Consider the following 23,920-nt stretch of genomic DNA (forward strand, 5'->3'; position numbering starts at 1 on the left):
AAATAACTGGTAAATGCACATAGTAATTCTGTACGTCTTACTCAGAGCATAATGGCATTTTCATTTGCTCATCTGTACCCACACAATCAGCACAAAAACAGCAATACATTTTAGTTCAAGATTGTATTACATTAGGTCTTGTCAGATTTGTGCACTAAGATTTTCTCTATTCAAAATGTATCTACCTAGTATAATGAGGCAGGGGCAAAGTAATCCTGGTCCATTTGTTGAATGTGTCTGATACCAGAATCCTTTGGAGATGGTACTTGTTGCATTCTACGTTAGTGGGCAGGCAGTCTTTCAGTATTGGGTGCCATGTCAATCCGAGATTCACTGAATACTCCAGCTCAATAGCTAAAAATTGAAAGATAATAAATTAGTTAATACAGAAACTTGTATGCTTTAAGTGAATATGTTGTACCAAACTGGTGACCACAGAAGACTTCCTTGTTGTCCCTCTTTATATCTTGACAACTCAGAAGTTTACAGTTGCAACAGGGGAAGTTTCCAGATTCTCTGACACCAAAAACACAGGCTTGCTCTTGAGCTAAGGAGGAACCTCTATTAGCTGGTAGCATTACAGGATCTATGACACACAATTGATCAGTTCTTATTCTATGCAGTAGAAGGCAGAAGAGCATCTCTACACTAGCCACTTCATTAGAATATCTTACATAAAACTCTTTTCAACTGAGTTTTTCACCTAGTGATCTTGTTTTCAGTTATATATTTCATTATCTAGCCATATCAAATCAACAAATACATTCAAACACAGCAAAAATCAGCAATTAAACTTATTTTAAGCTTATTGCTTATAAACTTTCATAATAAGAATAATGGGTAATCAAACTGGATTCAAACTTCAGTTTATTTCCTCATAATGGCTGCAAAAAAGTTTAAGTAACAATAAGCACAGACCATGAACTTTAAATAAATGTTCCAGCTGCCAGGCATTCTGGCTGTATGAAACACTGAGTGATTGATGGTTACAGTTACATTAGTGGTAATTTTGCTTATCTTTTTTGATTCTGCTACCCTTAATAATTCTGAATAACCCTCAATCACACAATCAGTCCCACTCAATGTCTGAGATCAGAACTGAGCATTATATAAATAAAAGGATAAGTTTGTACAAGTAGTTTTTAACATTAATTTTTCATCAAAATGAAGTCCTTCCTCTATCAGGACTAGAAGTACATGATTAGTTAGAGTCCTGCCTAACTGGATATTCAATTAAAATAATGTTAAGGGCAAAACAACAAAACAAAGGAAATTCTTACCTGGCAAGATATAACTAATCTGTTGAAACACTCTTACTCTTAACAGGGATGCTGTAGTGGCTTTAACACCATATGGAAAGAAATTATTATGCATGGGGCAGTAGCTAATTTCTAGGTTTAGATATCTTGGTTACTTCCATAAATTTCAGAATAACAAAATCAGTTAATCTACTTTCGGGATTTACTGGAAACCCAATTTCCATTTTTATGCAGAATCCCAAAGGAATTGCCAGAAGCTCAATGAAATTATATATATTACATTAATAAAACTAAATTAAAAGAATGTTATGTAGGTTGCAAAGTCAAACACACAAAAGTTATAAAATGCCAGTATTTAATTCTTTGTTGTGCATACGCATTGACACAGTTTTTAATTACGCAGTCACACTATTTTTTCCATAGGACCCCTACCTCATTCACTGCATAGAATTATACAGGTATGAAAGCTCTAAAACATGTTCCGGATTTCATGTAAATGATGATAATAAAAAACCCTTTGTGCCTGATTATGATTTAATTTGCATCAGGTTTATATCAGTGTAAACTATTCCTGATTTACATTGGTGCAAGTGAGATCAGAATTACGACTTTGTTCTCTGCATTTGCACTAAGCACATCAGTTTTAAGTATTGTCTATTGTGCAATTGTGGAGGATGTGAAGCTACGAAACAAGAGATTTATGCTGGAAACATCAAGCTACTTGGCATTAGACATGTATTATCTAGAGTTAAGAGCAATGTAACCACAAGGAATGGATGTGCCAAACTATTAGACTGCATCTACATTTGGGATCTATTAACCTGTCTAAATGAATTAAACTGAAACTTGAATTCTTCTAAACTACATCTTAAATGCTTGTACAGCACACAAGGCAAAAACTCAGTCCATACATTCATGCACATTGTAAATCTTTTGGTTTGTCTCAGCCTCCAGACACCAACAATAAATGCCGAAATTGCAATTTCCTTATAGAAAAACTATTTTCCCTGTTTTGTTTCTGTACTTTAGTATAGTAGACAGCTGAAACAGAAAATAAGTAGCAATACTTTCCTATATATAAAAGAAGAACAGAAAGTATATGATTTATGAAGAAGACCTCACCATAACAGGAGTCAGTGACAGAGCAGGATGCTGCGAAGTCTATTTGTATGAAAGAATCCTCATTAACCACAATGTCAGTGGATACAACATAACGGGTGCTAGCTTTCTCGATGAAAACCAGCGCATCCCCAGTAGAACCACAGACTGGCATCTTTGTTCCACCTGGATGGAGCAGCCACTTCCTGCTATCCAGTGTGGTAAAATCATCTTCTATTACTGTGTTACCAGAAATATTTCCACCAATAAGAATCTGAAACATGAAAATAGGAGTTTGTTTATTTTATGTAAAGAAAATATAAAGTTCAGAAGTCTTTACAGACTCATAGGAATTTCATAGAATCCTAGAGCTGGAACATAAGAACAGCCATAGTGGGTCAGACCAATGGTCCATCTAGCTCAGTATCCTGTCTTCTAACAGTGGACAATGCCAGATGCTTCAGAGAGAATGAACAGAACAGACAATCATTGAGTGATCCATCCCTGTCATCCACTCCCAGATTCTGGCAATCATAGGCTAGGGACACCTGGAGCAGTGGTTCTCAATGAAAGGTCTGGGGCCCCCTTGGAGACCTTGGGTAGGTTTCAGGGGGGCCACCAAGCAGGGGCAGCATTAGACTTGCTGGGGCCCAGGGTAGAAAGCTGAAGTCCGACTGCATGGGGCTGAAGTCCAGGGCCCTGAGCCCCGCCATTTGGGGCTGAAGCCAAAGCCTTAGCGATGTAGCTTTGATATGGGGACCCAGGCTATTGCCTTGCTTGCTAGCCCCTAAATTGGCCCTGGCTTTTATATGCAGAAAACCAGTGACTGTGGCACAGATGGGCTGTGGAGTTTTTATAGCATATTGGGGGCCCCTCAGAAAGAAAAAGGTTGAGAACCTCTGACCTAGAGAATAGGGTTGCATTCCTGACCATCTGGCTAATAGCCATTAATAGACCTATCCTCCAGGAAATTATCTAATTCTTTTTTGAACCCAGTTATAGTTTTGGCTTTTACAACATCCCATGACAAAGAGTTCCACAGGTTGACTGTGTGTTGTGTGAAGAAGTATTTCCTTTTGTTTGTTTTAGACCCACCCCCTATTGATTTCCATGGGTGACCCCTGGTTCTTGTGTTATGAGAAGGAGTAAATAACACTTCCTTATTTACTTTCTCCACACTAGTCATGATTTTATAGACCTCAATCATATCCCCCCATAGTCATCTCTCATCCAAGCTGAAAAGTCCCAGTCTTTTTAATCTCACCTTACATGGAAGCTGGTTCATATCTTTAATCATGTTTGTTGTTCTTCTTTGTACCTCTTCAATTCTGATATATTTTTTTAAAGATGGTGCAACTAGAACTGCATGCAGTATTCAAGATATGGGTCTACCATGGCTTTGTATAGTGGCATTATGATATTTTCTGTCTTATTATCTATCCCTTTCCTATTGGTTTCTAACTTTCTGTCAGCTTTTTGGATTGCTGCTGCACATTGAGCAGATGTTTTCAGAGAACTATCCACAATGACTCCAAGATCTCTTAGTTGAGTGATAACAGCTGATTTAGAACCCATCATTTTGTAATTATAGCTGGGATTATGTTTTCCAATGTACATTACTTTGCATTGATCAACTCTGAATTTCATCTGCCATTTTGTTGCCCCCCAGTTTCTTAGTTTTGTGAGATCCCTTTGTAGCTCTTCACAGTCTGCTTTGGACTTACTATCTTGATGGTATCTTAACTATCTTGATAGTCTAGTCCATGCTCTGCTAATATAGGATTATTCCATATTCCCCAGTGCTTGATTTTATCTGAATTTTCAAAAAAGGGATCAAAATTTACATTGCACAGACAGGTTATAAGAAAAGGGAGTAACTCAAAGGAGTCCATGTTGGAAAAGCAGCCACGCAAAAGGAGGAGAGGAAAAAAATAAATGCAGACATAGGGCATGATCTTGTAAACATTTGCACACCTGGGTAACTATATTCACATAAATAGGCCGCTGAACTACTGACTCATGAAGTAAAATTACTCACATGTGTAAGTGTCTGCAGGGTCCTGCCCACAACAATTATTTTCTTGTTGATTGTTTAAGTGCAGTATAACTTTATGCATTTTGAATGGAATTCTGACTCTGCTGAAGTCAGTGGGAGTTTTGTCATTGAGTTCAGTAGGGTCAGGATTTCACTGTTGGTTTCCAGTCAGCATGAAATTTATTATTTATCTGTTTTTCGGAATTCAGTTCAAAATTGTGTGTTTTGACAATAGTTAAATAATTGTGAGGACCTAGGAATTAAAAGTTGTTCTCTCCTTTAAACGAAGGAAAGGAAAGAAGTTTTGCAATATTGATATTTGACAAGGCTGAAAATTCAATATCTGGGAATTTCAGAGATGGCCTGAGCTAACAATTATAAAAAATGTACACAAATATTTTACAATATTGGCCCCAAACAATGCAATAACATCACTGTTAGACATAGAGCCAGAGTCTCCTCCACTTACACTTGTTTTACATCACTGTGACACCAGTGACTTTAGGAGAGTTACTCCAGATTTATACCAATGTTCATGTAAAGAATATTTTTGATAACTAGTGTAGAATAATGTATAGAGGGAAACCCCAATCCTGAATACTCCCAAACTTTCAATATGTTCAAAATTGGAAGATGGATCCAGATCTAAGTTTTGCAAGTAACTCATCTCTTTATGTGCCAAACCAAACGTCATATCTGTACCTCTTGAGTTTCTGAGTTTCCCAGTTTAGATCCAGATACGTATTTTCCACATTAAGCCCATCTCTAATCTTCACCTATTTTTTTTTTTACAAATTGACATTATCCATATGTCAAGGCCCTATCTAATTCTGATACGGATATCCCTCACCCAACATGAGAACTGCATATTAGAAATGGAAAAGCTCTTAAATATTAGGTTTGATCATCCTAACAGTTTTCTAGGTACAGCTGGTAAAGGAACAGATATAAAACACAGTGGAAATATTAAGATTGATGGCAATGTGAGGTAATACTGTAAGGCACAAAAGATAAATTACCTGATCAATTACCCATGGGCTGTAAAAATGCCCATTCTCAGATGGTTGCCACCAGCGGAGACGAGTGGAGCTGGAACGGGCCTTCAAGGGAATTTCTAGAGCAATGTATCGGCCTACATTGCTTGAATTACTGAAGAGGAATTCCTGCAGCAGGCTCCATGTGAGGCCCCCATTGAGTGAATATTGCAAAAGCACAGGTTGGCTTCTGGGGTCTGGAACTCCCTTACCGCATCCCAGTCTCATGAAGAACTGCACAAATCTAACATCAGTAACAATTACTGTAAAACATTTCTTCACAGAAAACCCTGTATAATCAGTTGAGGACTAGAGGAAACTCAGCGCTTATCCAATCAGTTTTGGTTTTTGCAGGGAATACTATTTAACAAATATTCTAATTACAGAGACAGTGTCTGTACATACAAAAATATCTGCCAGCTCCTCCATAAAGCAAATAATCACATTTTTGTTTCTTTTCTAGCCCGGTGTATTCTTGGTAGAAGGAAGACTCCACTTTAGGAGAGATTTTCCGTCTCCCTCTCCACAGGTCATGGAGACTAAAGCAGACAGTAGTGGTGGTAATACATCTGATTTGTGTGTGGAGAGGTGTTAGGTATAGGAAGTTAAACAAAGGTATTCATGTACCCTTCAGGCATTTGTGTGCAAAACTGATATTTTTGCAAATATCAGCAAATTTGACCTGGAGTGAAATTTTACCCTTTCAGCCTGTTGGCATAGAGTTTAATGGTCAAAATAGCAACCGATGGCTCTAGGGAGAGAGCATGATTTTTTTTATGAATTTGCTCTAGGGCAAAAATTCACTAAGTCTTGTTATTTTGACAAAAACAGAGAAAAACTGGCAGTGAAAACAAAACATGTTTAACTTCTGAGCTGATGAAAAAAGGTATGTTTTTGTTCATTTAATCAGATATGAAAATTTAGTCTAAACTTCACACTGCTTTACACATACTGGGGGAAATCCTCGTCCCTTTGAAGTCAATAGCAAAACTCCCATTGACCTCGATGGATGCAGTATTTCTCACACCTTCTAATGGCCTGTATGAAATCTGTCTGAAATTAGGGAATCCTTCCTTTTGAGGTACCACAGCGATGTTTGAACAGGTACACCAACTCCATGTAGTACACAAAGAATTGTCAAGGACTTATTCAGTTATGATCCTATAATATTTTATATTCATTAATCCACACCATTATGCTCCATCTACTATTGTTTTGTTTAGTAGAGTTTCAGGTTTTTTGGTACCCACATAAAATGGGATATATGCACATGAACTTTTTTAGCATATGGAATTTAACATCTGGAGATAGGATACTGAGCTACATGGATTGTTGATTTGATCTGGTATGGCAATTTCTATAATTCCTAACTGCTGTGTATTGTAGGCTAGCACAGTCAGCATTACTAGTCTATTTTTTTCAGAGAATCCCTCATGAGAAAGTACATGGCTTTTAGCATGGTTATTGACCCCACTGCTCCTACATTTACACTCGATAGTTCCTTTTATAAGATCTATTGGTGATTCCTAATCTCAGAGGGCAAAATTAATGCCTGACGTAAGTGGACACAGCACCTAATGACTTCAATGGGACTTGGCTCAGTTATATCAGGGATGAATTTGGTCCAGAGTTTAGCAGGAGGCCTATGAAGCTAACTTGGAAATTAATGAACTACAATAGTAGTGGAATGCTAGAGAATAGTCATCCAAAATGTTGTTTTATCCACAGAAAAGAAGAAAAGATAGTTATTTGCTGACTTTTCCTACTGCAGACACAAGAAATTAAATATGAGGCCCTGTTTTTTCTTTCTTTTTTTGTCAGCATGGCATTCATTTATCTTCAGTCTTGGAGAAAATTGGGATTTTACATATAACACCTTGAGGTCAATGTATGCAAATCCAGCTACAGCTTACCACAGAGAAGAGATAAATGACAATGCTTTGAACACAAGAGAGAAGGAAAACACATTGTGGATTAGTCTAATGGAGCATCATACAAGGACTCTTGTATCTTTTGTGAAATAGTATTGTTAATTTTAGAACAGCCTAGAAAATCAAATTACTGAAAAATACTGATGTCTTTGGTTACCAAGCTGAAAACCCAATTTGTCTTGGTTTGAGGAACCTTGGAATATAAATATAAATGTGATGACACTTTAGTGATGGTTTGTCTACAGACATGGGTTATTCTTTCTCTGAAAAATGTATAAATTAAGCATCATTGTAGACTAAAATGGGCAATGAAATCATCATTTTAATCCTTTATGTTAATGAGGACTACAAGCCAAAAAGAGCTAACGTGCATGTTAAAACATGGTTTATGTAGTGTTAAATAAGTCTTGCATTAGGAGTTTTCTGTTTACTAAGGGTCAGTGAACAAATCTGTGGAAAAATACAACATTTCAGAGGTAAAATAGTATTAAAGATAATAGGCTACGATAATGAATAAGTCAATAGACAATGACTGTTCAATGGTTTGCAAACAATTAGGACACAGCTTCATTTTGCATTGGTTTAACATTTCCCCCCCCCTTGCTTAATATTTTAGACATGTCCTGCTATCAAATATGTCTTCTGCAGGCCATAATGACAAGACATAATCGCTAAATACATTAAAAATGTTTTTTTTAATATAACTGTGATCAGTGTAGCTGGTGACAAGCTTGACAGGAATTTGTCAGTGAATTATTAGAAAAAATGTGTGCAATAAGAAGAAATTAAGCTTCAGAAAATTAAGGAGTTATATGATGATGAATACAATGACTATAATGGTAACAGATACTCCTACTTCAACAACGATTCATGATGCAACAAAACTGTAAGAGAAGCAGAGTGTCTGATATACAACAAATTTCACTTTATGCATATGAGAAATGAACATATTATTGTCCACATGAATAAACTACACGTGATGTTTCAGATCCTGCAGTCCTCACTCTTGGAAAATGACCCCTGACTTAAATGGGAATTCCCATTGACTTAAATAGGAGTTTTGCCTGAGTAAGGATTGCAGGATATGCCCCAACATAGTTATACACATTTGCTTTCACCACAGAAGTATAATATAAAGAATATTTTACCTATTCTCTCAATGGAATCTTGAAAGTGTTTTAAAACTGTATTACCTTGCCTGTGATAAATCCAGATCTCGAGTCATCAGCATACGTAAGCCTTCTTCACTAAAGAAGAGGTTGTTTCCTCCGGACAGGATACCACATTTCCTAGATGGTTTTCCACCACTCACCATCAAGAATCTATCAGACTCTAGCTGACCTGAGTGCACAGTACATATATTTTTAGGATTTGCCCTGAAGCACTCCTGTTACAACAGTATTATTTCCAAAAGAAGTAAGCTATATAAATCATTATGTTCAGAGTGAACAAATATTTGTACCAGAACTTTTTGACCCCCACCATGTTTCCTGGAAAACTGCTACGGAACAAAACTTGCTAAAATATAAAAACATAACTCTGAAGCTTAAGGTTTTCATCTCTATTCATTCAAAGGAGATTCTGATTACTTTCCTATGCTTTTATTTGGATTACATAAAAATACCCAACTATATAAGGAAACAGCTCAGTGTTATGTCCAAGTTGCAGTTAGCAGTTAGTTCAGTTTGAAATAAATAACTACAAGGATTATGGGAGGAATTTGACTCTAAGACACTATTTTGTCCAAAATTAGTACTTTCAGTTATGTTTGTTTACAGAGTAGCTTATACTTTACTTTTTGTTGTGGAGAGTGAGGGGTTTTGAGGAATGTGACATGAATTTCTTTCTCCTGCTGCTCTATCCACCATGGCTCCTTAGTCTGCTGTGTCTGCTCAGCTGCAGCCCTCACTCACCACCATTTGTGTGTCAGAGGAAGCTGGCATACAAGGGAGACTGGGTGGCAGTACAGTGACACGGGTGGAAATGGAAGTAGTGTGGGTAGCAATGGAGGGTTCCAATGTATTGGAAGTGTTGCTTTGTGCCCCTCATTTCAGGGGTTGGAGCCTCCCATTTGTAAGTTTTGTGCTCTCCTATCAGTGTCAGAAAGCTGAGAGGTATGGTCTGGTTTTCAAAGGCTGAGGAATTTCGAAATACTTAGGACTTTCCTTCAGATTCCTGTGCGGCAGACCAATCCTGTGCAGTAGGCAGGGCCGGCTCCAGCATTTCTGCTGTCCCAAGCGAAAAAAAAAAAAAAAAAGCCGCGATCGGCGGCAGCAGTTCAGCTGCAGGTCCTTTGCTCCTAGAGGGAGGATTGCCCCCGAATTGCCACAGGTTCCGCCCCTCTCCCTTGACCGTCCCAAGCACTTGCTTCTTAAGCTGGTGCCTGGAGCCGACCCTGGCAGTAGGCATACTGTTCATCCCATTCTCTATTATTCTATTTATCTGAGAGGATGAACTAAAAGTAAAATTACTTCCAAACCAGACAAAATATTAATTTATTCACAACTTTCAGTGATTTAACTTAAGAGCTATTCCTTGTCAGAAATTCCATGTGCTCATTACTATGATAAAATGAAGTGCTTCTCTAGATGTAGAGTTTTGGAATCATAGAATCATGCATCCGTTCTGGTGCAGAAATTATGTTTCCTTCGTAGGTCAGTAAATAGAAAAAGGTGTCTAGATAAATACTGTAGGCATCATCAAATGATCATTAATATTGTTTAAGGCTCAAATCCCAATCACTTCACTCATGTGAACACTCACACTGATGTAATTGGGACTAACATGCACGAGTAGGGTGACCAGATAGCAAGTGTGAAAAATTGGGATGGGGGTGGGGGGTAATAGGAGCCCATATAAAAAAAAGCCCCAAATATTGGGACTATCCCCAAAAATCAGGACATCTGGTCAGGCTGGCTCCAGGCACCAGCGCAGCAAGCAGGTGCTTGGGGCGGCCAACGGAAAGGGGCGGCATGTCTGGCTCTTCAGCGGCGGGTCCCTCAGTCCCTCTCGGAGGGAAGGACCGGCTGCTGAATTGCCGCCGAAGAATGAAGTGGCGGTGGTAGAGCTGCTGCCGAAGTGCTGCCGATCGAGCCTTTTTTTTTTTTTTCCCTGCCGTTTGGGGCGGCAAAAACTCTGGAGCCAGCCCTGCATCTGGCCACTCTATGCATGAGGAAGGTCAGCAGGATTTGGCTGTAAGAAGTCTGATCTCTTTAACCATAGGTTCTATGAAGGATGGTAGCTAAAAATCACTATGAAGAGTTCATATAAAAAAGAGATACCTTCAAAATCGTCCTTGAGAAAGTCTGAATTCATGGTGCTTATTTTACAGGTTGGCCCAGAATACCCTGGATCACAGATACACTTAGTTCCATTGAGACAGCTGCCATGTCCATTACACATCTCTTCACATTGTGGGCCAATGTATACATTATCAATGGCCCAAGTCACGGGTTGGGACCCAGCAGGATAAAATCCCTGGTACCATCTGAATCTTACTGATCTGAAACAGGTACATAGTATATCCAGGTCAAACAATAATTAGTTGCATATGAAATTACAATGTGCTTTTTCGTAGATTTAATATTCTTACTAAGTTTGTCCTAAAAATGGAAAGATATAGTCACTACCTTCAATATCCAATAAATCCCGCTACTCAGTCAACACAAATATATTTACAGGAAAAGAGAAGGGCTTGATCCACCAGTTACATTACTTTAAAAACTTAGTTATGGACTAAAATCATCCCTCAGACCACCAATTTTTTGTGGGGTGAGCGGCTGGACTTGGACGGTTTTCCTTTACCTTTAATTTACAGACTTAGGACCAGATTGTACCACCCTTGCTCATGTTGGACAGTATCTTACTTCACAATTAATCACACTGATTTCAATGAGACTAGTTATGGGATAAAGGTGGCATAATCTTGCCCCAAATTAGATGGAAAGAATAAATGATATGACATGTCAACAGATAGTCAACTTGGCTTTATACTATTTAATCCTAAAAAAAAAAAAAAAAGCATGTTGCAAGATGTTAATTTAAATTGTAAACTCCTTGGGGGTGTGGACCTGTCATTTTTAATTTGTCTTCTCAGTGCTATGCACATCTGTGCTGCATATAAATAATAACAGACCAAGGAAAGGAGAGGGAACAAATTAAACAAGCAGAAAACTGCTCTGCAGAGAATAATTTAAAATCACTCCCTGCCCCTTCCCTCAAAAATGAGAAAACCTTGAAAAGGAGAGAGAAAACAGAAGAAGTAGGATAAGGAAGAAGCATTTAACTATGTTGTGGACTTTCTTTAATATATACCCTTCTAAACTATTTCTAAATTCAGCTGCTGAATCAGCTGCATAAACAGTAGTACATGTCTGGTGCACAGGTACTTTGGCTTTTATTTGCCATTTAATAGCAATTTTGGGGAGTGACTCAGAGAATAGTAGATGGCTGGTTGACGGTGAAATTACCAACAACTGATTCATAGAAAAGGTGCCAGTTATTTTCTGAGACACAACCACAGAGTGTCCAGGGGGTGTTTTAGAGACTAATTTTTAAAATGAAAATTCCACCCATTGTGCTCAACCCACCAACATGAAAATTCAAAAAGACCAGGAATACTTCTCACTATGAATAAAATGTGACATATGTTTCAAACAGAGGGTGAAATTCTGGCCCCACTGAAGTTAATGGGAGTTTTCCAATTCACTTTGCTGGGGCCCGGATTTCACCCAGAGTATGCAACTGCAACTGGCTATTCTTAGTTTACTGCTAGAGGTGCCCATCTGTTGAGGAAGCACATTAATTTCTGACAGAGGGAGCCTAACGTAAGAAACTAAAAATGTCTTCAAATTGTTTTAATATTGGTTTAACCTCTAGAAAGTGCAGGTGGATGAGAGAATGTCTGTTTTAGAGTAAAACAGGTGGGTCAATCATGCTGTTTCTTTTTCATAGTATCATAGAATATCAAGGTTGGAAGGGACCTCAGGAGGTCATCTGTCCGACCCCCTGCTCAAAGCAGGACCAATCTCCAACTAAATCATCCCAGCCAGGGCTTTGTCAAGCCTGGCCTTAAAAACCTCTGAGGAAGGAGATTCCAATTTTCTGGATTCCTGGGCTCTGGGGGGGTAGGGGGTGTGGATGTCTGGGCTGGGGGCGCCCCATGGCTGGTCTCTGGGGGGGGAGGAGTGGGTGTGCGTGTCTCAGACCAGAGAGGCAGAGTTTTCCCCCAAGATATGCCCAGATGGCCTGTAACATACCCAGAGGGGCCCAACAAAAGCATAACAGAGAAACTGGGTTGTCATAGGGGTTTCTTTAACTCTCTATTCCTGGGGAAAATTTTTTTGTTGTTTGTATTGTTACAGACATACTTGCTGACAGGTATTTTGAAATAAACCACCAAAATAATTGAAACTGGCATGATTTTATTGAGTTATTTTGACAAATAAAATATGCAGAATTTTGCAGAATTTTAAAATACTGTGTGCAGAATTTTAATTTTTTTGGCACAGAATTCCCCCGGGAGTAACAGGAGGGACAGTAGGCTTCACAAGCATGCTACTTCCCCCATCCCATCTTGCATAAGTGGGCAGAGAAGGTCAGGCAGCAGCTATAGTGGAAGTTTTTCTCCCTGTGCAACACGCCCACGACGAGATCTGAACCAGCATAGTGGCAGAAGTAATCTGTGCCAGAAGAAGAGCTGGCACACTTTACTTTACGCTTGGAGAAAAGGGTGAGCTAGGGAAAGAACCGTGACTCAGGGGGAGACATAACATCTCCATTTCCGCTATAAGATGGTTACTGTTTCAATAAAGCAAATTCAAATACAGAAAAAACCTTATTAGAACTAGAAGCCAGACACTTACCCACACAGGTGCAGTTTTCCAAAGTGGATGACCTCTCTTCTCCAGCCCTGAGCTGTACCAGCATAGTAAGTGCTGCTTGGATGATGCTCAGTGGAGCATAAGGAGCTGAGATAGCTGCTACTACTGTAGCACAGTGGAAGAAGCAGGTGCCAGGTTGCCCCTAGATCTCGTGAGAATTCAAGTTTCACTGGGTCTGCAGATGAGCTATCAGTGGTGCAGCCAATATTGATCTAGAGTAGAAAAATAAAATCACGAAGATTACACAGGGTCAAAATGTGGCATTTAGCTGCTGACCCGCATTTTGTGTGGTGCAGGGCTTCATTGCCCAGGGGGAGCTCAAGGAGGGATTGCATCTCAGGGAGATATAATCCCTCCTTAAGCAGCCCAGTGTGCTGGGGCATGTTGCAGGCTGTACAATGTTCTAAGATATTGTAGCCTGCTCCTCTTAATACTCTGTATGCTTGTGTGTGTGTGTGGTCCCAACTCCTCAGGGCAGAGATTGCCCTTGTGTGGGGTGTACAAAAGGTGAAAGTTTCTTGTGCATTCCCCTACCATCCACCTATCGAAGGGCATGCCACAGTCCAGGCTATCTTAAAAAAATTCAACTGCTACTACTAATAAAAAATTAATTAGATGCATTAAATATTTCTACAAGGGCAAAAACATGTTTCTGAGTAAGCAAAAGCAAAAACAATAGACCTGATGTCCCTAGCAGTACGGCTGTAGTAATTTGCAACATCTCCGGCAGTACTTAGAGAATGCACCCCCAGACACGGCGACAGAGAAATTTAAAAAAAATAGAAATGATAATAAAACAAACATAATATGCAAACATTCACTGTTGATTAAAGGATCCTTAACCTAACTGTGGTTCTCTTTACTCTCGTAGTCCCAGGGAATTATACTATCAGAACAGATTTATACCATAGGAATTATCCCTAAAGGTATTTACTATATCATTTGAGTCTTTTGTTCAGAGTCGGTATTCTCTTTTTTGCTTATATAAGACAGTGGGGCCTAGGAGGAAGTGTCCAAAACACCTACAGATAGGGCAGGGTTTGGATTTGAGGCCAAACCAGAGATGTAATTTGAGTCTGGCAGTGCCAGAATCTTTTATGCTGTTTTTGTGAGATCCCGCTGACATAGTGAACACTAGAAATTGTATATAATCAGCAGTCCTACTAATATCCTGAAAAATTGTAATGTATAGTTTTGTGAAACATCTGAAACCTTAAGGGCTTGTCTACATAGGACACTTAGGAAAATTAATCTGAATTAAGTAAAGGTGTGACTTTAAAGTGGGTTAGTTTAACTGCATTAAACCCTTGTGTGGATGCTCTCATTTAGAATTAAAGTGGCTTTAATGTGGTTTCGTTTAATTCACTTTTTGGGAGTGAATTTTAATTCAGATTAATCTTCCTAAGTGTCCCTGTGTAGACAAACCCTAAGACATATTTTGGCATGCCCATAACGTAAAATAATCTGATTTCCTGTCTCCCATGTGTTTGTACAAAAATATGCTTGCAGCTTGAAATCTTTTATGCCATGGTGACAGTTATAAAGACATAATAGACTGGATGGAACCAGGGTTGTTAGTACACTTGTAGGATGAGGAAGCCCTCAAGAGTAAAATATATTGTGTTGTATTTACCATATCGTAAGTAAAAACTCATGTTATGGACAAAATACAAAGCACAGATGAAACCATTTAAATTCTTTGTTTCCACTTATGTTTTTAGGGATAGTAGTTTTATTTCTAATGTACTGATCCTTAACTTAAAACAAATTATTTCCAAAAGCCAGTGACATACAGCACTATGTATAAATGTTGAAAACACACCATATAAGATAAAACTTCCCTTATTGCTCCACAGTGCACGAGACTTGTCAACCTATTATAACTAGAGAATCCACCCATCTGGAAATTAAGAGAAATGCTTGACCAGATCTAGTTCTTGTACTCTTGAGACACAGACTGAAACTTTACTGCATTATGTATAATAGCTTCATTTATACTAATGTCCTCAAAAACCTTAGCTGAAGGCATTTAACTTTTTTCATACAATGCCTGTACCAGATCCAAAATATGCATGTAGGTCTTTTGAGATTAACACTCTGAAGATTTGCAGTATCTTAATGTGAACTTATTTTTTTGTTGTACAGGCTTTCAATCCATTTCTTAAAACAGAAAACAATTTGTGTTCCATATTTTATTAAGTGCTTGCATGACAAACTGAAATGTGCATTAGTACACAACCAAATTTAATTTTCTTAGAATACTCTAAATATCATTTCAGCAACAGTTTATAATCCAAAATCATTTGTTGTTTAATGATGGAACGTGCTATGACTTAGTTAAATGCTATATACATATTATATTGTATTACATAGCTTCCTGCAGCTCTCATTGGCCAGGAACAGCAAACCGCGCCCACTGGGAGCTGCGGGCAGCCGTGCCTGCGAACGGTCAATACAAACAAACTGCCTTGTGGCCTGCCAGCAGATTACCCTGACGGGCCACGTGTGGCCTGTGGGCTACAGGTTTCCCACTACTGATTTATACTATTTAGTATAAATATATATGTAGAAGTAGTTAAAAGAATTGCAAGAAAACAGAAAAATTGGAGAGAGAAATTTTCCATAGCTATATGATAAAAGCCTTCTAGCCACATCCACAACAAGAATGGCTAGCAGCTGTTAAACCATATAAAACAGTTTACAATTATGGGAAATTATACAGATCTCTATATTTGGGCAAACACCAGAGAGGAAACAAAATACCACAATGAGATCAAGAAAGATTAAAACTCCCCATGTAAGAAAACAGAAGGGCTACATTGTGGGGATAAGTACCTCAAATTGGATTATGGTGTTCTCATTCACATTCAATTCCCTTGTTGTAATGGAATGTTCTCCAACTTCATTTGAAACAAATACCATAGCAGAATCTTCCTCCCTACCACAAAAAGGAAAGAGGTATTTTAGGTCTGATTTATTTGATGGGTATTTATTTCCAATTTATTGCTGGGAGGTAGATTCTTTTAATACGTACGGGGCTCCCTTTGATGAATACGGACAATAAAGCCCAATATTACCACCAGGGTAGAAAAGCCAGTTATCCTCTTTAGGTCCAAAGTCAAACGTATCCAGAAGTATAACAGAATTCTTTAGGTTGTTTCCATTAATAATGAAGTTATCTATAATCCAGATTTCTTCTTTCTTGCCTAAGAAGAAAGGGAGAATGTATTGTGTTAACTCTTACAGAAGAGAGTGAGAACAAATAACAATGGGTTAGAGTGCAAAAGTCTCACTGCATTGGTGAACAGCTGCTTTCATGAGTAGTCTGTCCCACAGACTTCACTGGGCCATATGCATGATAAAGTACTCATCAGGGTGCATCAGGGCACCACGATCTGGCCCTATCTGCCTATAAGCATAGAATATTCTTCCAAAATAAGAAATCTGCACAAAAGTAATGACCAACTGAAGTGTGAAAAACGGTTTTGCAAGTATCTTTCAATAAAGTCATATTTACTTTGCAAAGTAAGCTATAATAAAAAATTCATTGAGCTAATTGTCCAAAAAGTCAAAACTGATGATTAATCTCCCTGGGCCAACTAAGAGCTCTTCAGTCCTAGTGGGATAAACACACATCTGAGAGAAAGAAAACTTTGGTGGCAGTCTCCAGACTCCCAAATAAGCGGTGGAACTCAGATATGTCACAAAGGTTATGATTAAGGCTATGATTTAGTCACGGGTATTTTTAGTAAAAGTCATGGACAGGTCACGGGCAATAAACAAAAAGTCATGGCCAATGACCTGTCCATGACTTTTACTAAAAATACCCCTAACTAAATCTTAGATGCTGGGGAAGGGGGGGATGCTCTAGTGGATGTTGCTGCTCTTGTGGGGGGGGTATACTCTGGCGGTCGCTGCTGCTCCTGGGAGGGGGCAGCCAGGGACCCCGCCACTGCTTCTGAGGAGGGGGGAGGCCTGGGGCCCAGCCGCTGCTCCTGGGTGGAGGGGCGGCCCAAGGCCCCACCGCCACCGCTGCTGCTCCAGGCTGGGGGTGGCCCGGGGTCCCACTGCTGCTGCTGCTGTGGGAGTGGGGGGAGGGTGGCCCAGGGTGCTGGGGTGGGGAGGCAGCCCGTGGCGCCACTGCTGCTCTCAGACTGCTGCTCCAGGGCAGCGACCAGGACCAGATGCCTGGGCCCTGGGGTCAGCCGCATCAGTGCTGCAGCTGCAAAAGTCATAAATCCATGACTTCCGTGACCCCATGAAAGACTTGCAGCCTTAGGGTTAGGGTTAGGGTTAGGCTGGAGGGTATCATTGTGATCATCTAATGTGACTTCCTGTATAACACAGACCACAGAACTTCTCCAAAAGAATTCCTAGAGCTTATCTTTTACAAAAAACACCCAATCTTGATTTAAAACACCACAACCTTTGATAAATTGTTCCACTGGTTAATTACTCTCACTGTTAAAAATGTATGCCTTATTTCCAGTTTGAATTTGTCTAGCTTCAACTTCCAGCCGTTGGATTGCATTATACCTTTCTCTGCTAGATTGAAGAGCCCATTATTAAATATTTGTTCCTGATGCAGGTACTTACAGATATAATCAAGTCACCTCTTAATCTTCTTTTTGTTAAACTAAATAAATTGAGTTCCTTGCCGCTGTTACTTTAAGGCATGTTTTCTAATCTAATCATTCTTGTGCTCTTTTCTGAACCCTCTCCAATTTATCAGCATCCTTCTTGAACCATGGACAGCACAACTGAACACAGTATTCCAGCATCAGTCACACCCTTGGCAAATACAGAGGAAAATAATGTCTCTACTCCTACTTGAAATTCCCATTTATGCATCCAAGGACTGAATTAGCCTTTAGACCATCATGTTGCACTGGAAGCTTGTGTTCAACTGATTATCCATCATGACTCCCAAATCTTTTCAGAGTCACTGTTTCCCAGGATAGAGTCCCCCATTCTGTAAGTATGGCCTACTTTCTTGGTTGCTTGCTGTATACATTCCCATGCTTTTGAGCTGGGTAGGATGGCTCTTCTGCATAATTGCCTCTTTCTAGATAATCCACAAAGTGAGCTTCATGTTATCAGAGAGGAGGCTGCAGGGCCTTCTCTCTAGGATGTTTCCTATTTAAGGACACTGTCTGAAAGGGAGGATGTCATTAAACATTTGCGGAAAGTCCACCAGAAAGATGAACTGGGGGAGGTCTATTAGGACTTGGTCTGAATTGGCTTTTAGATAGTTAAGCTAACCAATGGTGAGTTAGAAACAACAAAAAACCAAGTATATAAACAAGAAACCAAACCACCTGAAATAAAACAAGTGTTGTATTGTTGTGTTTAAATTATCACTAGAATTTTTCAGTGCTTCGATGTCAACATCACACTATGAATCCTTTGTGGGGTCACTAAGATATTTCTTCTTCATCGGATGTATATCCTAAACTCCGTAGGAACAGACAACATCCCTTTGGATTTATATACTGCTTTGAAGTTTACCTTTCTACTTTAACTAGCAGATTATGCACTAAGTATATTTTTCTTAATCTGCTTTTAATGCCTTCTAGGGCATATAGGGCCTGATTCTCATTTACACCAATGACCCTGTCTACATAGCCAGAGTCAGGTAAAGGATGCAATCAGGCCCATTAAGAATAATGAGACAGACCTTAACAAATTTAATTTTATACATTACATTTCTAAACTCCCCTAAGGACCTGCTAATTTTATGCAAATAGTCCCAGTGATATTAAATTACATACTTTTATTTTAAAACATCCACCAGTAATATGAAAACTGCATGCATAAAAAGTACAAATGTAATGGTATTATACTGTCTAGCAAATCAAGTCCAAAAAACTTGAAATTTGAGTATTAAACAAACTGTATAGAATTACAACAGAATACTGTACAAGACTGAAAGTCCTGATTATTATTTAGCCAAAACAACTTCAGAAATATAACTCTGTAAGCATGTATTTAGAATACATCTTTACCATTGTTGTAAGGTTGCCAGAGCCTGAAACGTGTAGCATTGGTTTGCGCAGTGTATGGTAGTGGAACGTTAATGAAGAGAACATCAGTAGTTTGAGTGAAGTAAAACTCATCTATTAAATGCCAAGTGATGCCACCGTTGATGGAGTATTGTAGCAGAATGGAATGAGACCTCTCTGGGGTACCTACAGCAAAGTGAATATATTTACGTTCATTATAATCTGATTTGCAAGAAACACTACTTTATAAACATATATTCATATTTAAATGTAATTAGGCTACTCATACTTTTATTACAGATTTTTACACTATGCATCATTGTTTTTTTATAACAATTTTAAGTGTTGGCAGGCAATACACATATTGTACGTATGCATCCTCCTAAGCAGTCAACTGGATGGGACTCTGGAAAATCCTACTGATGTAAGGGTTATATTTGCATGAATATTAATGATATACATAATAATAGTTAATTTATTTAGACCCAAAGCAATCTCAGCATTATCATTTTTTATTTCAGGCAAACCATTTCCTTTCCTACAAAACAACAACCATTTTTCAGTCAATCAATATTTGTTTATAGTATCACAAATTATAACAATACAGTATCATAGTATCACAAATTATTAGTATTATCACCTGTGTTACAGTAGTACCCACAACATCCACACCTTTTGGGCAGACAGTCCTCATCCTCAAGAATTTACAAGCTAATTCTACAAGCACTCATGTCAGCAACTTTATTCATGTGAGTTGTTTTACTGATTGAATGATCTGTACGTATTTACTTATAAGTTTTAATGAAAAAATAATAATGCTTTGCACCTTCAATCTAGGCCAGGAATTCTGTGGCTGAACCAAGAGTAAAACTCAAGTCTCTTGACTACCAGACCTGACCCTTAAACACAAGACCATCCTTCCTTCATAAGAACGTAAGAATGGCCATAATGGGTCAGATCAATGGTTCAACTAGCCCAGTATCCTGTCTCCTGACAGTGGCCAGTATCAGATGTTTCTGAGGTAGTGAACAGAACAGGGCAATTTATTGAGTGATCTACTCACTATCTTCCAGTTTCAGCTTCTGACAGTCAGAGGTTTAGAGACACCCAGAGCATCAGCAGGGCCGGCTCCAGGCACCAGCTCAGCAAGCAGGTGCTTGGGGCAGCCAAGGGGAAGGGGCGGCACGTCGGGCTCTTCGGCGGCAATTCAGTGGCAGGTCCCTCGGTCCTTCTTGGAGGGAAGGACCTGCTGCCAAAGTGCCGCCAAAGAAGAAAGTGGCGCAGTGGAACCGCCACTGAAATGCTGCCGATAGCGATCGCGCCTTTTTTTCTTTTTTTTCTTTCTGCCGCTTGGGGCAGCAAAATCCCTGGAGCCGGCCCTGAGCACCAGGCTGTATCCCTGACCATCTTGGCTAATAGCCATTGATGGATCTATCCTTTAGGAACTTATCTAATTCTTTTTTGAACCAAGTCATAGTTTTGGCCTTCACAACATCCCCTGGCAATGAGTTCCACATGTTGACTGTGTGTTATGTGAAGAAGTACTTTCTTATGTTTGTTCCAAACCTGCTGCTTGTGAATTTCATTGCATGACCTCTGGTTCCTATGTTACAAAAGGGGTAAATAACATTTCCTTATTCGCTTTTTCCACACCATTCATGATTTTATAGACCTTTGTCATATCTCTCCTCAGTCATCTCTTTTCCAGGTTGAGCGGTTCTAGTTTTTTTAATCTTTCCTCAAATGGAGGCTGTTCCATACCCCTAATAATTTTTGTTGCCCTTCTCTGTACTTTTTCCAATTCTAACATATGTTTTTTGAGATGGCATGACCAGAACTGCATGCAGTATTCCAGGTGTGGGTATACTCTGGATTTATACAGTGGTATTATGATATTTTCTGTCTTATTATCTAGCCCTTTCCTAATGGCTCCTAACATTGTGTTAGCTTTTTTGACTGCTGCTACACATTGAGCAGATGTTGTCAGAGAAGAATCCATAATGTCTCCAAGCTATCTTTCTTGAGCGGTAACTGTAAATTTAGACCCCACCTTTTCGTATGTATAGTTGGGATTATGTTTTCAAATGTGCATTACTTTGCATTTATCAACACTGAATTTCATCTGCCATTTTGTTGCCCAGTCACCCAGGTTTGTGAGATCCCTTTGTAACTCTTCACAGTCTGCTTTGTACTTAACTATCTTGTATACATTTGAATCATCTGCTAACTATGCCACCTCATTGTTTACCCCTTTTCCCAGATCATTTATGGATATGTTGAACAGCACTAGTCCCAGTACAGATAATTGAGGATCCTGCTATTTACCTCTCTCTATTGTGAAAATTGACCATTTATTCCCACCCTTTGTTTCCTCTTTTAACCTGAGGCTGATCTATGAGAGGACTTTCCCTCTTATCCTACGATCCTTACTTTTCTTAAGAGCCTTTGGTAAGGGACCTTGTCAAAGGCTTTCTAAAAGTCCAAATATACTATATCCACTGGATTATTCTTGTCCACCTGTTTGGACAAGACTCCCCAAAGAATTCTAACAAATTGGTGAGGCATGATTTCCCTTTACCAAAGTCATGTTGACTCTTCCCCAACATATCATGTTCATCTATGTGTCTGATAATTCTGTTCTTTACTATAGATTCAACCAATTTGCCTGGTATGAAATTTAGACTTACCTCTGGAGCCTTTTTAAAAAAATTGGTGTTACATTAGATATCAGCAGTCATCTTGCACGGAGGCTGATTTAGGTGATAAGTTGCATACCACAGTTAGTAGTTCTGCAGTTTTGTATTTGAGGCCCTGCAAAACTCTTGGGTGAATATCATCTGGTGCTGGGGACTAATTACTGTTTAATTTATCAATTTGTTCCAAAACCTCCTCTTTTGATACCTCAGTCTGGGACAGTTCCTCAGATCTGTCACCTAAAAAGAATGGCTCAGGTGTGGGAATCTCCCTCTCATTCTCTGCAATGAAGATGATGCAAAGAATTCATTCAGCCTCTCTGCAAGGGCATTGTCTTCCTGGAGTCCTTCCTTAGCACCTTGATTGTCCTGTGGCCCCACTGATTGTTTGGCAGGCTTCCTGTGTCTGATGTACTTACAAAAAATTTTGCACTTAGTTTTTTTGTCTTTTGCTAGTTACTTTTCAAATTCTTTTTTGGCCTGCCAAATTATACTTTTACACTTGACTTGCCAGAGTTTATGCTTCTTTCTATTTTCCTCACTAGGATTTGACTTCCAAATTTAAAAAGATTTTTTGGGTCTCTAACTGCCTTTTGTTGTTTAGACAGGGTGGTGGAGTTTTTTTGGTCCTCTTACTTGTTTTTTTATTTGGAGTATGCATACAGTTTTTTTAAAAAGTTTCCATGCAGCTTGTAGCCATTTCACTTTTGGGATTGTTCCTTCTAATTTCTGTTTTACTAGTCTCCTCATTTTTATTTAGTTCCCCTTTTGTCAACTTAAATGCTACAGTGATGGGTTTCTTTGGAATTTCCCCCCCCTACAAGGATGTTAAATTTAATTACATTGTGGTCACTATTACCAAGTGGGTCTGCTATATTCACCTCTTCGACCAGATCCTGTGCCTCTCCACTTGTGTGTTCCAGGACAAACTGCTCCAAGAAGCAGTCATTAATAATGTCTAGCAATGTTATCTCTGCATACCATCCTGAGGTGACATGTTCCCAGTCAGTAAGAGGATGTTGAAACCCCCCATTATTATTGGGTTTTCTGTCCTATGTTACCAAGCTTAAAAAACTCTCTGTAATACCTAGTTATTAACACAAGGTCAGATTCTGAAACTCTTACTAATGCTGACTAGCACCTTGCTCCAAAAGTAGATCGTACAGGGAGTCTACAGCCCTGCTTCAGAATCTGACCCATAATGCTTTTTTTTAAATTAAATTAATGGACATATCCTATCTCCTAGAGCTAGAAGGGACCTAGAAAAAGATCATTGAGTCCAGCCCCCTGCCTTCACAAGCAGGATCCAGTACTGATTTTGCCCTAGACCCCTAAGTGACCCCCTCAAGGATTGAGCTTACAACCCTGGGTTTAGCAGGCCAATGCTCAAACCACTGAGCTATTCCTTCCCCCATGAGTATGCATGCTATTGGAATGATAAGAATACTGAGCTGCACTTTCAAGCACCTTGGCAATGGTCACATCTTTTTTTATTATTATTTTTGAAGGGGGAATTTTAAAAAACAAGAAGTCATCAGCCAAGATTTTGCTTTTAACATGGGCTATTTGGGCATGGTCATAATAGTTATCCTCTTATTTTCATAAGGATGTTTAATAATAGGAGCAAGAGGACAATTATATTATTAAATGACAGACGAAGGATCCAAGCTGAATCCACATGGATTTTTTTTTAAATTGCCCAAACAGAAATTGACTTAAGTCTTTTGTTTAAAAAATAACCATTGTGGTTCCGAACTATTTTGGCTTGGTTCTTTGGCAAAGAAACTAGTAACTTGGGTGCAATTGTGCAGCCCTTAGCTGCATGTAACTCCTCATTAAGTTAATAGGAATTCTGCATGCACAAGAATTACAGGAATGCAAGCTCTGTGCAAGTGGACCCCGGTGCCTGTGTGGAGCTCCACATAAGTTACTGGGGCCCCATGCACCTCCTGTGGTCCACACCCACATACCTCCTTTTCATAATGA

The 23,920-nt window shown here is 39.1% G+C and overlaps 1 protein-coding gene across 2 annotated transcripts in view; it reads right to left on the reverse strand.

The window, feature by feature from the left end:
- The window catches only part of RELN (reelin), a 438,814-nt gene that overhangs the window by 43,718 nt on the left and 371,176 nt on the right, over window positions 1–23,920 (reverse strand). For both annotated transcript variants that reach the window (XM_034766139.1, XM_034766147.1), the window contains exons 38-46: window positions 19,245–19,427; window positions 16,274–16,445; window positions 16,075–16,177; window positions 13,222–13,451; window positions 10,639–10,859; window positions 8,551–8,698; window positions 5,412–5,670; window positions 2,382–2,631; window positions 186–354 (exon numbers count right to left, since the gene is read on the reverse strand). In XM_034766139.1, the coding sequence (XP_034622030.1) occupies window positions 186–354; window positions 2,382–2,631; window positions 5,412–5,670; window positions 8,551–8,698; window positions 10,639–10,859; window positions 13,222–13,451; window positions 16,075–16,177; window positions 16,274–16,445; window positions 19,245–19,427 (1,735 nt within the window). The remainder of the gene's footprint in view (window positions 1–185; window positions 355–2,381; window positions 2,632–5,411; window positions 5,671–8,550; window positions 8,699–10,638; window positions 10,860–13,221; window positions 13,452–16,074; window positions 16,178–16,273; window positions 16,446–19,244; window positions 19,428–23,920) is intronic.

Source organism: Trachemys scripta, chromosome 1, assembly GCF_013100865.1.
Source record: "Trachemys scripta elegans isolate TJP31775 chromosome 1, CAS_Tse_1.0, whole genome shotgun sequence".
NCBI lineage: Eukaryota > Metazoa > Chordata > Testudines > Emydidae > Trachemys > Trachemys scripta.